The sequence below is a fragment of the Ahaetulla prasina genome, chromosome 2 (genome assembly GCF_028640845.1).
Source record: "Ahaetulla prasina isolate Xishuangbanna chromosome 2, ASM2864084v1, whole genome shotgun sequence".
Lineage (NCBI taxonomy): Eukaryota > Metazoa > Chordata > Lepidosauria > Squamata > Colubridae > Ahaetulla > Ahaetulla prasina.
The window spans coordinates 251,093,750-251,111,209 of NC_080540.1; the positions used below are offsets into that span (position 1 = coordinate 251,093,750).

Here is a 17,460-nt window from a genome sequence, read left to right on the forward strand (position 1 = left end):
CGGTTTGTGTGTGTTTTCTTCTGGTAGATGGTGTGTCCTAGGGAGCCATTGGGTTTCCTGTAGACTAAGACATCTAGGAAGGGAAGTTGGTTGTTAACTTCTGTTTCCATGGTGAACTGTATTTTGGGGTTTGGCTATTGAGGTGTGTGAGGAAGTTTTCAAGTTTTTCTTTCCCGTGTGACCAGATTATGAAGGTGTCATCTATGTATCTGAGCCAGAGTTTGGGTTTGTGATCAGATTTTTCTAGAGCTTGGGTTTCAAAGTGTTCCATGTAGAGGTTGGCAATGACAGGTGAGAGGGGTGATCCCATGGGTGCTTCTTCTATTTGTTTGTATTTTTGTATATATGCTTATACTACCTTGTTTCTCCCCATATATATGTTTATATAATATATAATCTTTTGTGTTATGCTTGTTATGCTTGTGTATATTGTTATGACAAAATTAAATAAAAAAATAAAAAAATAAACAAACATGTCACAGGAATTTTAATCTAAGAATGTGGGTTTGAAGTCCGTACTTCTATATAGATGCATCAAGTATATTGTGAGTGTTTCCTTACTTAAAATAAAAGGAAACTTATTTTCCCTCTTGGATTTTAATGAAAGCTATGGGAATTGGATATGATATGAACAAAGTCTATTCCCAAATCACAGTTAAAACCGACAGAGGAGCCACTTGCTACTGCCACATTTGGGCAATCTGACAATGGGACATTTACATATAAATCTTCTGGAGTTATCCTTTCATCTTGTGACAGAGATAAGACTAAATCCAAATTATTAGAGCAAACTCATAGCTCTTTTTCTTGGGCTTGTCCAAAATCAAGATCACAAGATTTAAAATCAAGATTTAAAGATCACAATTATGTAGGAACTTATTTATTACATTTCTATCCTGCCTTTATTACCTTGCAAGTAAAGGCAGAGAACATGTACGGTACCCCCTCCTCTTTTCCCCATAAAGCTGCGAAGTAGATTGGACTGAGAGGGTAAGTGACTGGCTCAAAGTTACCCAGCTGGTGAATGGTGACATTGCTAAAATTATACTGCATATGTGTAATTACTCTGGTTTTAGAAACAGTCAGAAACAGTAGATAGTATCCAAACAAGTATATATGGCTCTTTCCTGGTCCATGCTGGTGTGGACAGATACCAAACTAGTATAATTGCAGAGATGTAAGATAATTTTAGCAACTTTACATAATTATGTATGTATTATGCTTTCTAATGTTTATAGAAAGTGTTACGTTAAGACTTGGTCTGATGTTTCTGACTCCACCAGTTTGTGGATTGGTCCCAGTCCATGGCATGCCACAAATTTTCTGGCGAGAGATAAAAAAAATAAAAAGTATCCTGGAATTATATAAATTCAAAAATGTTTATCTTATTCCAAAGAGTCTATCTGTGTCTTTATTTATCTTATTCATATTCAATGCAATTTGAAAATTTTATTGTAAATTGAAATCAAGGATTAAAGAGCAATGTTGTTTGAGAACAAAACAGGAGATTCTCAATCCAACCCTTAAAAGAATCAATAGGAACAAATTAATGTGCCTGGATGACTATTTCCAGTCTTTCAATTACTTCCACTAATTAATTAAATTCAAAATAAAAACCATGGAAAATGACTAACATAATTGAAGCTGTGCAGAATTAAAGAGAAAGAAATGCGGGACATATCCAACATATTTTTAAAAAACTAAATTTAAGAATAAAGTATTTTCAGCAAAGGTTACTGTTTGTACCTCTGAGCATTTAGTATTGTTTGGCTTTGTAGTTCTGCAGCTAGAGTTTATGATTATTTTTTTTAATCACTAATTGTCTGTCTTTGAAGCCACATCATCTTTAAAGTCAACTTGTAATGGAACATCCCTAAACAAGTTCAGAGAACACCAATAAGTCTGCAGTTCAGATTTGATATTTTTGATCCGCCTCTTTTTATTACAATAATCTTATTTGATTGCTTTTATTGCCTTCAATTTGCTTTCATTTTAGGGAAGTGCATTTTGACCAGTTTTAATAAATGGTATTAATGAAGTTTGATCTGACTCAAAACGAACATTAAAAAATATATTCCCCCCCCCCAATCCACACAATACAAACGGAGCAGGACAAACTTTGTGCTTTAATGAAGTATAAGAAATTTAGAACGTTGTTAATTTTACAGCTAGATTTATGATCTGAATTTCTCTACTGATTCCCAGGAAGCAGCTCCTATATAAAAAGCGTATAAGAAAGATGAAACTCCTCGAACCGTTTACCCACTCACCCAGCTCTTGGGTCGTACTAGCATGACGTCAACCATAGAAATGAAACGACCTCCCTCCGACGCCGCGCTGTCCCGCCTCATTTCTCGGCTTGGAACATGGCCGCCCTAGCAACGCCGGCGCTTGAGGGATGGACCAGGTACCAACAGGTAATTTCGCCCACCTCTGCTTCGCTACTAAAGACTTCCTCCCCGGTTGAGCAACGGGAGGGATAGTGACTTGGCTGGATATATCGAGCTGAAATCAAACTCCCCCGCTCACCTCGTCCCCCTTAAGTTACCTGACCTGGACGTTAGCTGAGCTACAATTCCTGGAATGCTGGCAGTTATCTTTTGCCGCCTCTGGAAGGCTCCAAGTCGGAGAAGTCTTATGCTAGAAGATCTATAGTTTGATTTACCTGGGCAGTTAGGCATATTAGCAGAAATGTCCGGTTTCACAGGGTATGGCCGATTTCTTCCGAGACACGGCATGGCATGGACAAAGAAACCTGGTCCTTTTAAAGCAGGGGTCTCCAACCTTGGCAATTTTAAGACTTGTGGACTTCAACTCCCAGAATTCCTCAGCCAGCTTTGCTGGCTGAGGAACTCTGGGAGTTGAAGTCCACAAGTCTTAAAATTGCCAAGGTTGGAGACCCCTGTTTTAAAGGGAGCTGAGGATTCCTAACTGAACCGTATCAGTAGTTGGAAGTCCTGTATAGGAGAAAAGGGAGCAGAAGAAACCCCATTACATTCGAACTTGCAGAATCAAAAATCTTTACACAAATATCTGCGGTTCTAGAAACCATGGTTTGTTATGAAAAGTTGCTGTCCCTTCAACCAGTGATCTGAAGCTGCCTCTGAATATTAAATTTAAAGATCTGTCCAGCATTATCCGAATGCTTTTGGTATTTATTTATTTATTTATTTATTATTCATATTTTTATACTGCCCTTTTCTGAAGACTCAGGGCGGTGTACAGCAGAAATAAAACATAAATAACGAGAAAATTTAAAATACAACAAACCATTAAAAATCTAATTCGATAAGCTGAACATTTAAATTTTTTGAATAAAAATAGTAAATAAAATTAATCCCCTTAAAATCCCATTAAAACATTCAATTTAAAATTGTATCAGGCTAGCCCTGCTTGGTGAAAAAAGAAGGTTTAAAGGTCCGAAGATCAGGGAGAAGGCGTAACCCAACGGGTAGTTCATTCCACAGGGCCGGAGCTCCCACAGAGAACACTCTCCCCCTGGGGGTCGCCAGCCGACACTGTCTGGCCGACGGCACCCTGAGGAGGCCCTCTCTGTGGGAGCGCACAGGTCGATGGGAGGTTACTGATGGCAGTAGGTGGTCCCGTAAATATCCCGGTCCCATGCCATGGAGCGCTTTAAAGGTGATAACCAGAACCTTGAATCGCACCCGGAAGACCACCGGCAACCAATGCAGCCTGCGCAGGAGACGTGTTACATGGGAGCTACGAGAAGTATCTTGTTTATTTTTTATTTATTTATTTTACTTATTTATTTTGTCAAGCAGGTATTAGATAACAGATATAGGTATAAACATGGTTATTAATACATGAAATGGATACGAAAAAAAGGGGACATTAGGACAGGGACGGTAGGTATGTTGGTGTGCTTATGCACGCCCCTTACAGACTTGTGTTTGTCTTTTACTTTTTTTACAGCTTTTTTTCCCTTGTGTTTGTCTATATTTCATTTTTATGTGTGTGATAGATGCTTTCTCTCCCCCTGCCCCCCAACAGTCAGGTGGCAGAAGCTATTTTTTTTTCCAGACAGTAAAGCTGGGATACTCTGTCAGATTTTCTTCTGAAGGCTGCATTTGCTTTCTGCTCTCAACTGCCAGGGCCCTCTGTCATTTACTGTTGTTCCAATTCCAGACATTTTGGGAAATATTGCTCTCCAGCTAGGCAAAATGCATATCCAAGGAAACCCAGACAAATGGGAAGAGTAATTGGATGTATGATGTATGTGTCTTTTAGATAAATCATGAAATTCTTCGTACTGTTTAATGGCAGAGAAAATATTATTACTATCTTCCTGTTGTGCAGCTGGGTTGAACGCCCTGCCATATATTCCCTGCTTCTGGAAAAAAAGTTTTCTCAATTTTCTACTGCTTTATTGTCAAATTCAACATTCAAGTATTCAATATCCTTTGCCATAGAATTTTGAAGCTTGCTAAGGTAGTAAAATATCAAAAGAATTTAGCTTTGAGGGTCCCTGCAGAATTGCATTTACCATTTTACCATGTTATTAAAATGAATAACATTAAGATGAGGTTTGAAGTAGTTTTAGGACTAAATTGAGTTTTCCCCTCTTTATGTTTTAAACACTCTTTAATGAAAATGTACTGCTGTATTTCATTATAATGATTTTTAAAATTGTGTTTCGCATAGAATGGCAGCTGTTTTAGTGCTTCAGATGCTCTTCAACATTTTCAGAGCTGGAAGATCAAAACTGATCAAGTTAAGAAAATTGAATTTATAAGAACAGGCAATAAACTAAAAAATCAGTAAGTTTAAATTCTGTAATGGTATAACTTCTCTAAAACAGACATAGGAATAAAGCAAAAATAAGATACTTTAAAAATGGTCACGTATTATAAGGATAAAATGTTTGAAATTTGTTGATATTTTTATTCAATGTAAGTACTATAGCAACCTTTAATGTAGCTTCAATAGTTTCACAAACATTTGTTTTCATAATTTGTTTTCTTTGTGGTTCAAACAGTATCTACTAGTGAGTCCATACATCTGCAAAGAGTATAGACATGCAGAGATTGTTTTCCATTGATGCACTTATGGACTGAAATAATCTTCCCTTGGAAATGTGATCAGTTTCATATGCTATTAAAAGCTGCCATTTTGCTTATTTATTTAACTAATGTATTTGACCACCCATCTCATAGCAATGAATTGTTGAGGTATGGAAGTCTTCAGTCTGTATGTTTTGAGGAGAGGTATGAATTGATTGAATTTATTACGTTTTATTTTTAGTTTGATATATGAATCCTTGGACATTTTATCATTTTCAAAGATGTATTTCAAACTGTCTTTGATTGTGGCAGGGATAAATCCAATGAATAAATTAACAATTAATTATACTTTTAAGAAACAATATTTTTCATTCTAAATTTAATTTTGAATAATTCTTTCTGGAAAATGATATGGCTATTGCTTGTTTACATGGCTGTTTTAATTTACATTCTATTTATTTTGAAATTATATTCTCAAAATTTTTTATTAGGATTATTTTGTGGATTATTGGATTTATGATGTTTATATGTCACAGTCACCTTCTTTATGTGTTATACTTTGGGGATGAAAGATTTTCTTTCAACTACTTTTTTTATGAGGCCAATCCTGTTGGCAGGATTGCCAATCCTGCCAATCCTCATCTAATTTGCCTGTAAAATATCATATAAAAATGATGTGGTTGCAGACTATTTTTAAATTACTTACTAGTATATATTAATATACAAATTGGATTTACTGACCATTAAAACACTTATTTAATATGCTTTGTTTGAATGCTTTGTTTGAAAGAGAGCCTGGTGTGATCTAATTGTTAAGACACCAGGCTACAAGGCCTGGAAAAAAACCCAGAAAAATTGGGGGAAAAACAGTCTCTCTCCCCCCACCCCTGTTTTTTTCTAAATGGCTTTGGAAAAAACAGAATTTTTTCCCCCCAATTTTTCCATTTTTTCCTAGGCGTTCCAATCAGACATGAAAGCCACTTGGGTGACTTTGGGCCAATCAATCTCTCACCTCACAAAATCAAGCTGTGGCATCAAACCAATCTGATAGTAGCATGTATTCTGTCCCTTGTCATATATGTACTTCAATAAATCTTGTCCCTTTTCCTAGACTTGTGAAACTTGAAAAGGATAAGAATGTTCTTCTTTTCAATAAGAAGAGTGAAGTCAAGGCTAACAATGTCTACAGAAGATTTTCTCTTTGCTACATAATTATAGTTTATTCACATATGGATCCTTCCTTACAACTGTCATTGCTGAACACCTGGGAAAGATAGGATCATCCTGTTGGCAAACTCATCGTTACCACTCAAACCATTCAAATGGGGTTATGAACTGCTTTTTAGCTGATTGAGCAGTTCATCCAGAAATGTTTGGTTAACATTAATTATTTTTGTTATGAGCTTGTCTGGCAGCCATGACCAAACTACTTTTCTTTCAATCTATTTATATAATAAGGAAGGGACAATAATTTTGACCAATTTCTGCTATTGTTATAAAAATAGTGTGTGTGTGTGTGTGTGTGTGTGTATAGGGATGTAAAAGAAAAACCTTTAATGTGCTGAAGTGTGCTATCTTATTTTTATCTTTGATTTATTTATTTATTTATTTTATTTATTTATTAATTAGATTTCTAGACCGCCCTTCTCCCGAAGGACTCAGGGCGGTGTACAGCCTTATTAAAACACATAGGTACACAATAAATTTAAGATACATTTAAAATGAAATATTTAACCGGCCAATTTAAAACTAAAAACGGTCAAACGACCGATATAAAACCCTAAACTATAAAATCACCATTAAAAACCCATAACTTAAAAAACTAACCCAGTCCAGCGCAGATAAATAAGTAAGTTTTGAGCTCGCGGCGAAAGGTTCGGAGGTCCGGAAGTTGACGAAGTCCTGGGGAGCTCGTTCCAGAGGCGGGAGCCCCCACAGAAGGCCCTTCCTGGGTGTCGCCAGGCGACACTGTCGCGCCGGCGGCACCCTGAGGAGTCCCTCTCTGTGAGGCGCACGGGTCGGTGAGAGGTATTCGGTAGCAGCAGGCGGTCCCGTAAGTAACCCGGCCCTATGCCATGGGCGCTTTAAAGGCGTTCACCAACACCTTGAAGCGCACCGGAAGGCCACAGGTAGCCAGTGCAGCCTGCGCAGGATAGGTGTCACTCGGGAGCCACGAGGGCTCCCTCTATCACCAGCGCAGCTGCATTCTGGACCAACTGCAGCCTCCGGATGCCCTTCAAGGGAGCCCCATGTAGAGAGCATTGCAGTAGTCCAGGCGAGGCGTCACAAGGCGTGGTGACTGTGCACAAGGCATCCCGGTCTAGAAAGGCGCAACTGGCGCACCAGGCGGACCTGGTGGAAAGCTCTCCTGGAGGCGGCCGTCAAATGATCTTCAAAAGACAGCCGTGCATCCAGGAGAACGCCCAAATTACGCACCCTTTCCGCCGGGGCCAATGACTCGCTCCCGACAGTCAGCCGCGGACTCAGCTGACTGTGCGGGATGCGGCATCCACAGCCACTCCGTCTTGGAGGATTGAGCTTGAGCCTGTTTCTCCCCATCCAGACCCGTCGGCTTCCAGACACCGGGACAGCACTTGATAGCTTCATTGGGGTGGCCGGTGTGGAAAAGTACAGCTGGGTGTCATCAGCGTACAGCTGGTACCTCACACGAAGCCACTGATGATCTCACCCAGCGGCTTCATATAGATGTTGAACAGAAGGCGAGAGAATCGACCCTGCGGCACCCACAAGTGAGGCGCGCGGGTGACCTCTGCCCGTCAACACCGTCTGCGACGGTCGGAGAGATAGGAGGAGAACCACCGATAAGCGGTGCCTCCACTCCCAACCCCTCCAACGGCGCAGCAGGATACCATGGTCGATGGTATCAAAAGCCGCTGAGAGGTCTAATAGGACCAGGGCAGAGGAATAACCCCTATCCCTGGCCCTCAGAGATCATCCTGCTTGACCAAAGCCGTCTCAGTGCTGTAACGGGTCGGAAGCCGGACTGGAGCAGGTCCAGATAGACAGTTTCCTCCAGGTGCAGAAACTGATATGCCACCATACTCTCTACAACCTTCGCGCGGCGGGTTGGAGACGGCGATAATTACCTAAAACAGCGGGTCAGGAAGGCTTCTTGAGGAGGGCCTCACCACCGCCTCTTTCAAGGCGGCGGAAGACTCCCTCCAACAAGGAAGCACTCGTAATCCCTGGAGCCAGCCTCGTGTCACCTCCTGAGTGGCCAGCACCAGCCAGGAGGGGCAGGTCCAATAAACACGTGGTGGCATTCAATCTACCCAGCAACCTGTCCATGTCCTCGGGAGTCACAGGGTCAAACTCATCCCACACAACATCACCAAGACCGCCCTCAGATACCCCGTCTGAATCGCCACAATTTTGGTCCAGACCGTCCCTAAGCTGAACGATTTTATCGTATAGATAACCGTTAAACTCCTCAGCACGTCCCCGCAACGGGTCATCCCGCTCCCCTGGTGAAGGAGGCGGGTCACCCGAAACAGGGCAGCTGGGCGGTTATCTGCCGACGCAATGAGGGAGGAGGCGTAGCAATGCCTCGCTTCCCTCAGTGCCACTAGGTAGGTCCTGGTATAGGATCTAACTAGTGTCCGATCAGCCTCTGAACGGCTGGACCTCCAGGAACTCTCTAGGCGTCTTCTCCGGCGTTTCATCCCCCTCAGCTCCTCGGAGAACCAAGGAGCCGGTTGGGATCTGCGCCGGGTCAGAGGCCGCAAAGGCACGACACGGTCTAAAGCCCCAGCCGCAGCCCGTTCCCAGGCTGCAGCTAGTTCCTCTGCCGTGCCGTGAGCCAGACCCTCAGGAAGTGGCCCAAGCTCCGTCCGAAACCTCTCTGGGTCCATCAGGCGCCTGGGACGGTACCACCGTAATGGTTCCGTCTCCCTGCGGTGTTGGGTAGCGGTCAGAAAGTCCAGGCGAAGAAGAGAGTGATCTGACCATGACAAAGGTTCAGTGACTATTTCCTTTAAGTCCAGATCTCTCAACCACTGACCAGAGACAAAAATCAGGTCCAGTGTGCCTCCCCCGATGTGAGTGGGGCCATCCACTACTTGAGTCAGGTCCAAGGCCGTCATGGAGGCCAGGAACTCCCGAGCTACCGTCGGCAGCCGGCAGATGGCAAGTTAAAGTCCCCATGACTAAAAGTCTGGGGTCTCCACTGCCACCCGGCAAGCACCTCCAGGAGCTCGGGCAGGGCAGCTGTCACGCAGCAAGGAGCCAGGTGCGACCAGCAAGCCCATCTGACATCTATGACCCCACCTCACAAGAGGATTCACACCCGGCAATCTGAGGTACAGTGGTCTCCCTCGGCTCTAGACTCTCTTTAATAGCAACCGCCACCCCTCCACCCCTACCCTGGGCCCTCGGCTGATGGAATGCACGGAAACCCGGTGGGCACATCTCGACCAGGGGCACACCCCCTTCAGTGCCCCACCAGGTCTCCGTACCGCCTATAATATCCGTGGCACCCCTGTATCAGATCATGTATTAGGGGCCTTGTAACCCACGGACCGTGCGTTGCATAACATCAGGCGAAGGCCCAGGCTCTGAGGGTCTTGACCATCCGGGGGCAGGAGAAGTCAGGGGATCGGGCACGCGATCGCCTGCAGACATCGACCGCGTGACCCCCTATGTCGATACGATCCCCCCCTTCCGCCATATCTGCCCCTCCCACTTACCGTGCAAATAGACTCACCCTCACACAAAGGAACACACTCCCCCCCCATAACCTCCGAACCCAATTGATAGTCGCCACGAGCATGCGCTGGAACTGGTTTCCCTCCCGACGGGCTACCCCCCTCATCCGCCCTAACCCTCCCACCCCCACCCACCCTCCCTCCCCCCACCAACCCAAGCCCGTCGATTTCCACCCTCCCGTAAAGTCCCATTAAAACTCCCTTAAAAATCGGTTAAAACAATTAATTAAAATATGTATATATTGGGTTTTCATACCATTAATAGGAAAATTTAAAATGTTAACTAGGAAACATTCATATAATATTTTAAAAGTTAATTAAAATTAAAGAATACAAAAAGATACAAATCTAACTTTATTAAAACAGTTTTCTAGTAAATTAGCATTTCTGCATAAATAACCCAAAGGCCCTCTAATAGTGATATAGAAAGCCATTGAAGTAAGTACTACAAATGATATGTAGAAAGTCAATTCTAACATCATTCTTAGTATATGATATAAATAGTTTAAATATTCAATTTATTCTCAAAAACTAAATTTGTTTATGTAATAAAGATATATTTAGTAATATTGTATATATTATAACCCATAAAACAGTAAAGTGCATTTTAAAGACATGAAATATTCTCTTTTTTTACCATCTTTATGGAAGTTAAGGATTAAATTCCCTGTTGGCCACTAGGTATTTTTTTAAAGGTTTCAAATTTTCACGAATGCTCCATTTAATTGAATGAAATTCAATTAATTAAATTTAATTTAATTGAAATTCAGGACATAAATTAAAGAATAAAATTAAAATGTATGGCTGGGTTGCAGAATAAAACAGCATCTTCTTGGCTGTTTCCAGAAGTCCACATCAGATATAGGGAGCACTGGAGGATAATATTCCTTTTTCTTCCTCTTCCATTTTTTTTTTATTTCAGGAAAGAAAATTCTGTTCTTGAGCCAAGTAGGAAGAGGGAAGTCAAGGCTAACAATGTCTACAGAAGATTTTCTCTTTGCTACATAATTATAGTTTATTCACATATGGATCCTTCCTTACAACTGTCATTGCTGAACACCTGGGAAAGATAGGATCATCCTGTTGGCAAACTCATCGTTACCACTCAAACCATTCAAATGGGGTTATGAACTGCTTTTTAGCTGATTGAGCAGTTCATCCAGAAATGTTTGGTTAACATTAATTATTTTTGTTATGAGCTTGTCTGGCAGCCATGACCAAACTACTTTTCTTTCAATCTATTTATATAATAAGGAAGGGACAATAATTTTGACCAATTTGTGCTATTGTTATAAAAATCGTGTGTGTGTGTATAGGGATGTAAAAGAAAAACCTTTAATGTGCTGAAGTGTGCTATCTTATTTTTATCTTTGATTTATATTTCTACTGTATAAAAAAATTGAGAATTTAAAAGTTAATCCAAATGTCTTAATTTTAGATATGTATTTTACTTTGTGTTTAATTAAGACAATACAGTATTTGGCCTTGGTAAGAATAATACTTGCATTTTATTATATCTTTATGATTTAAAGCTCTCTGAAGAAAATTTCTGAGGTTTGCTACCAGTGTCAGGATTTAAAGATTTGTTCTAAATATATACATCCAAAACCCCATTTGGATTTTCTGAGTGCCATAAGGAGTGTATGAGCAGCAAAATGATATCGCATAACACTGCTTTTGTATATTTGTTCAGTTTATACATCCTTTTGCAAGATGTATGTTCATGAAAGTTAGGCACAGAATTAGTCGCATTATTTTTTATTCTATGTTAAATGATTTATTTATATTTTTAATTTTTTTTAGTTATGATGAACTTCTAAGAGACGAGAATGCTGCTACAAATGAGATCAGTGCCTTAGAAAGAAAAATCGAAATGTGGGCTGTAGGAACTTCAGCTGCAAGAATTTTCAAGCAATGTGTATTTCCAGTACATAAGGAAATCCAAAATCAGTTTCCTAAAGAAGTCCTTGAGCTTGAAAGATTTCTTCAGCAAACTGGAGGAAGGCAAGGAGGTTGGGATGAATGTGATCATCAAATCTTCCTAAAAATTTGGAGAAAACATAAAGGGAAACCATCGTACATCACTGAAACCCTCGAATACCTCCCTGATAGAACAAAGGAAGACATTCAATCACATGAGAAGTGGCATAAAGAATTTCTAATTTTAGAGTCACAGAAAAAGGAGGTGAGAGAATTTTGCCAATTCATTTGTCTATAAATTTAACAGTGCCAGTGTATATTAGAACTGATCTATACAATTATTTTTTTCTTAACCATTAGTTGTTTATTTATGCTAGCATGTAAATATCTTCCATTTTCATCAATACTTCCTTTAGAGGTAGAATGATAAATTCCATACTTCCAATTGTTATGCTAGGAATTGGATTTAGGAAGAATGTTTACAAGATGTAGTAAATATAGGTGCTTTGGAACATGAGAACATGTTGAAGTACTGTTGCGATAACCAAGAATATTGTACAGGTAGTCCTCAACTTACAGCAATTCATTTAGTGACTTTTCAAAGTTACATCAGCACTGAAAAAAGTAACTTATGACTGTTTTTCATACTTATGGCCATTGTAGCACCCCTATGGTTACGTGATCAAAATTTGAATGCTTGGCAACTGGTTCATATTTATGATGGTTGCATTATTCTGGGGTTATGTGATCACCTTTTGCAACCTTCTGATAAGCAAAGTCAATGGGGAAGCCAGATTCACTTAGCAACCGTATTAGTAATTTAACAACTGCAATGATTTACTAACAACTGTGGCAAGAATGGTCATAAAATAGGGCTAAACTCACTTAACAATTGTTTCACTTAGCAACAGAAAGTTTGGGCTCACTTGTGGTTGTAACTCGAGGACTATAGTTGGGAAAAATAGATTGTTCTTTTTTGGGTTCTACATTAGACTATACCCCCTCTCTGTCTCTTTTTATTATTCTATATCCCTTTTTAAAAAAAATTCTTACAGCCTATAATTCCCCCACCAGCAAACTTTCACCTATTTGTTCATTGTTTCTCTATTCTCTGGGTTTGGTGATCGTCATACAGACTGGAATTTATTCAACTTCGATCAGAATGTTGCATTTAAGACTCACATCTAACAAGGCTATGGAAATCTGTTTCATTGAAAAGTGAAAGTATTCAATAGTCGAACAAAGTATTACAGTAGTTTAGTTGTTATTTCCTAATCATAATAAGGTAATCCTCAACTTATGACTAATAGTTATAAGACCAGAAAAACCCTGGTAGATCATCCCAAAACCTATCCTAGTATAGTAATTTGTTTCTCAAAGTTATCAAACAGATTTTTAACATCTCTTCAGAAGCATGAAGACACCTATGGGCCTAATTGTACATCTTAGGTCCTGTTTTCCTTCAGAGGATTAGAAATGGCATGATAAATTTATGAATTATTTTATTCACTTTACTGTAATACTCTAGGCCATTAAAAAATGGAAGATAAAGAAACAAGAAAAGTGTAAAATCTTAGTCCAGAAAGAGAATCCTGAGGAAGTGCCCGCTGATATTCAACGTGAGCGTGAAGAAGCTCTGAAGCAGAAAACTGAAGAGGAAAGGAAAAAACGATTAGCAGAGCTTGAAGCATGGAAGAAAGACAAAGCACTTGCAACTGCAGCAAAACAGGAAGCTCAGTTAAAAGAGGAAGAAGAGAAGGAGAAAAAAAAACAGAGAGAACGTCAGCGGCAACTTCAAATGAAGTTACTGTTGGAAGATTATAGTAGAGAGAAAAAGGAACAAGAAGAGCTGCTGAGACTTGAAAAAGAAAAAAGAGAGGAAGCTGAAAGGGAAGAGAAGAAAAGATTTGCAGCAGAAGAAATTGTTAAATTCCAAGAACGAGTGAGTAGTCTTGTTTATCTCTTCCATATTTATTTCTGGTTTCTCTTTGTTTTCATATGAGAAGGACAATATCCATGTATGAAGCTTCTTGGTGATGAACATTGAAATTCAATTGATTTGTCTCATCTGGATACAATTGTTTTCATTAAAAATGGTAAACCTTAGGAATTATTTCTAAAAGAATTATTCATATAGGCTTAAAATAATTATTTGATTGGGGTAATCAAGAATTGAAGTGACGAGACTGTAATTATGAAAAACAAATGCATGTAGCAGTTGTCTCCCCAGTATTTCCTTAAAGCAAAAAAAGGATCTATGTTATCAAAGAATATACTATATTAAGTTTGAAAACGTCAGAATAGACTACAGTTTATTTATCCATAAGAGTGGTCTTTGCCAATTCTGAAGTACTCTGGGTAAAATACAAAATATCACAGAATAACAAAATAGCGTATATATTGCTATTGACGATATAACAATATCAATAAATGATGATATAACAATAGCAATAAAAACTAATCATCTCGCTACTGAGAACAATATACAAGTAACCTCTAAAGATGTTCTGATAGAACAATTCTTCACTTCTTCAGAAGGCCATAAAGAGAGCAGCGAACCTCCCTTCAGGAAACAAGCTATATCAAAGGATATATTTACCTTTACCAATTACCTTTGTTTTATTATCTTCAAGGAGATTAAACATGTTTCTCAAGTCCTTATATGGCAAAAATGTGATCCTCTATTTGCTTCACTTCCTAACTGAATTTCATATTTAGACCTCCTTGTGTTTTCAATCAAATACCCCTTGCTTGCCTACATCTGAAATTTCTTACTCATTGACCATGTTTGATTTGTACTTTTAAACAGAGATTAGCTATAGTCTATTCACTAATATCACATCCCAGTATTAGCATTAACGAAGACTATAATGAGGTTATTTTTCATGTTTCATGTGGGCTTGAAAAAAAAATCCAATTTAAAATTTTTAAAATCCATTAACCTATATTTGATCTTTTTATCTCTCTGCCTGTAGAAAGGTCTCCAAAGCAGGTTTTTGCAACTCTCGGGTATCCCTGTGTTCTATGGCAATGCAGGACAGTCATAGGTAGTCCTGTTTAGCGACCACAGTTGGGACTGACAATTTAGCTGTTAAAACAACAAACAACTTATATATATATGTTTTTTTATTTGTTTATTTATTCAATTTATATGGTGGCCTATCTCAAACAAGATTTCCTGGGGGGAGGGGGGAGGGAAAGAGTGAGTGAGTGAGAGAGAGAGTATGCAATATTTTATTTATTTTATTCAGGATCTGCATAAACTTGAGCTAAAGTTTCTAGAAAAGCAGGCAAAGGAAGATGAAAAGATTGAAAAAGAAAAAAGATTGTCTAAGCTGAGAAAGAAGGTAAGAATTTAATATGTTATATATCTCAGTCCCATGTACATTTCCCAGGTGTGTATCTCTGACTTCAAAGAACTCTGGCATTTAAAAATTATCTTATATGATATTAGTCTCTTATTGAAATGTCATTATATAACATCCTGAAACTGGAATTCAGTCGCCCATATGGAAGCAAGAGGAAAAGTTGTAAATAGGTTGGAATGAAAGAAAATGGAAAAGAAATTGTGTTAAGAGTAACCCAATTAGGTGTGCAAGCTGCATGTCATTTTAAAAACAAAATGGGATCTTATCTGCCTTCTCTTCTCTAGAAATTAAATTTAAATTAAAACTGTAGAGATGATGAATCAACAGTACTTCCTGTTTCTTCTAAGTGTTTTAGGATTGTTGATCCAGACTTTAGTTTAGTGCCTCGTATCTAATTAGTAAGCCCTTGGAATCCAGTAAAACTACTTTGTGCAAAATTGTTTTCAATTGAGCTTTAAATATTAAACAATATGTGAAATGTATATTTTTTATTAAATTTTAACTATTAGTAATAGCAATGGAAACATAGCATCTAATCACAATCCATAGGCTGAAATGTTGGAGTAATGATCTTGGTGGACTGAAATTTAAATTTTGTATTTCACTGGTCTTGGTTCCATCCACTATAGTACTACTCTGCAATTACTGTCTGGTCCCATTTGACTTCTTTTCTGTTAGTAGTCACCACTTTTTTGATTTGCATCTTTATTCTAAGTATCCAACAAGAATCAGATGCATAATAAATTGTTAGGTCTGTAATCCAAACAAATAGTATTTTGGGCTCTGCAATAATAAAAATACAGTGTGATGCAAGTTTACTTCTTACTCTTTATGGTTTAATTCCTTTGTATTTGCAATTCCTTCAATTACTTTTTCTGTATTTTCACTATTAACAGGTTCACATTAATGTAACTCGGGATCCATGCAGGTTATTCAGACCGACAAAAGTTTGGGAAGAACGAACAAAAGAGATTGGGCCTGTAGGTACAGGGCCAGTGTTATACATTCCTCATAGGTGAGAAAATTGAAATATTTTATATGATTAATGTACATCTTAAATTAAATTACCTTACATTTAAATATTTATATGATTGATGTACTTTTATATGTTTCATGTATTTTGCAAGATACTAATCTATTTTTACATTGATAGGGCTGTCCCAAGTTGGCGACAGGGATTATAATTGGACATCTGCAAATAATTTATCTGAAGAAAATATAACATTATGTATTGTTATATTAGTTTGTATTATATATGAGAAATGTTGTACATATGCATATAAATGTTATGTTAAATAAAAATCAAGTACACATTGTTTCATTGTGTAAAGTACTTGCAAAAGCTTTTTTTTGGTTTGTATTTTTTTTCTTTAGAACCTGGATTTAGCAAGTGATCTCTTTCTGTAAAGCTCAGAAAAAAGTTAATGTATTGCTTTCTACATACTTTCATGGTTATTTTCAGCCCAGAAATAAATAGAAAAAATTAACACAAGTGTTTTTTTCTTTGCTTTACTTAGTAGATTGATTACATAATGTATCTCAGATTAATTTAAGAGGGTAAGCAGATAATATCTTCAATGTTCCTAAAATGGGAAAGAAAATAATAAGCTCTTGTTATAGAGAAATGATTTGTTTCTTAATCGTTATCCTTCAAAACTAATAATTTTTACAAATAAAATAACAGATTTAAAAACCCTAGAAAGAGGTACAGTATTATTTTCTTTCTGCAGTCTTCCAAAAAATTGAAAATATTTCAAAGTAAGCTTGTCTATGATTAAGTTATGCATCTTAAACTTTATTTTAAAATGTTACAAAAAACATAAAAACTAAGACAAACTAATAAAAAAAAAGCAGAAAAAAGTCAGTTGTGCCAAAAGGGAAAGAAATAGAAACTTCTGATTTCTTTTACAGCAAATATACTGTCAATACAACTACAAAATTATCTCTTACTCTATGATAACAAAAGAAATCTCACTCTATTATCCAGTTGCTTTTCTAATTATCAAAACCATACCTTGTAAGTGCATTGTTTTCATTATATACAATGTCTAATAAAGGGTTTCCAGTCACCCATATATGTAGATACTGTTTTCTGTCTAAGCAAAGAAGTTAATTTAGGCATCTATGGAAGTTTCATCACCTGCACCAGCCATTTGTCCATTGTGGGTATTATCGAACTTTGGAAGTAAAAATCTAGAGGACCTGCATAAAATATAGTATAGATCCATGTTTTGCCATGCGGTACCTCAATTTTAATAACCCATGTCAACCTTTGTAGCATATGGTCTTCAGATTATTTTAATATTTTATCAACGTTTTATCAATGAGAAAGACATAATTTCAGAAGGCTCTGGGACAGAAACTACATTCCTTATATTTCTGCACATTGAAGCTACCAAAGTTGTCAAATCTAATTTTTCTGGA

The 17,460-nt window shown here is 38.1% G+C and overlaps 1 protein-coding gene across 1 annotated transcript; it reads left to right on the forward strand.

Moving 5' to 3' along the window:
• Positions 1-2,278: 2,278 nt before the first annotated feature.
• Positions 2,279-17,000, forward strand: CCDC112 (coiled-coil domain containing 112). The gene is made up of 8 exons (XM_058168077.1): positions 2,279-2,417; positions 4,666-4,781; positions 6,136-6,196; positions 11,427-11,933; positions 13,197-13,610; positions 14,920-15,015; positions 15,933-16,051; positions 16,190-17,000. Exons 1-8 carry the CDS (start codon positions 2,367-2,369, stop codon positions 16,218-16,220), a joined length of 1,395 nt encoding a protein of 464 aa, XP_058024060.1. The 5' UTR covers positions 2,279-2,366; the 3' UTR covers positions 16,221-17,000.
• The last annotated feature ends 460 nt before the right edge of the window (positions 17,001-17,460 follow it).

Bases quoted from the DNA above. Each gene is read 5' to 3' on its own strand.
- CCDC112 (XM_058168077.1), top strand. From the start codon at position 2,367: ATGGCCGCCCTAGCAACGCCGGCGCTTGAGGGATGGACCAGGTACCAA. The intron at 13,611-14,919 runs GTGAGTAGTCTT...TATTTTATTCAG, and splicing joins TTGTTAAATTCCAAGAACGA to GATCTGCATAAACTTGAGCT. The intron at 15,016-15,932 runs GTAAGAATTTAA...CACTATTAACAG, and splicing joins TGTCTAAGCTGAGAAAGAAG to GTTCACATTAATGTAACTCG.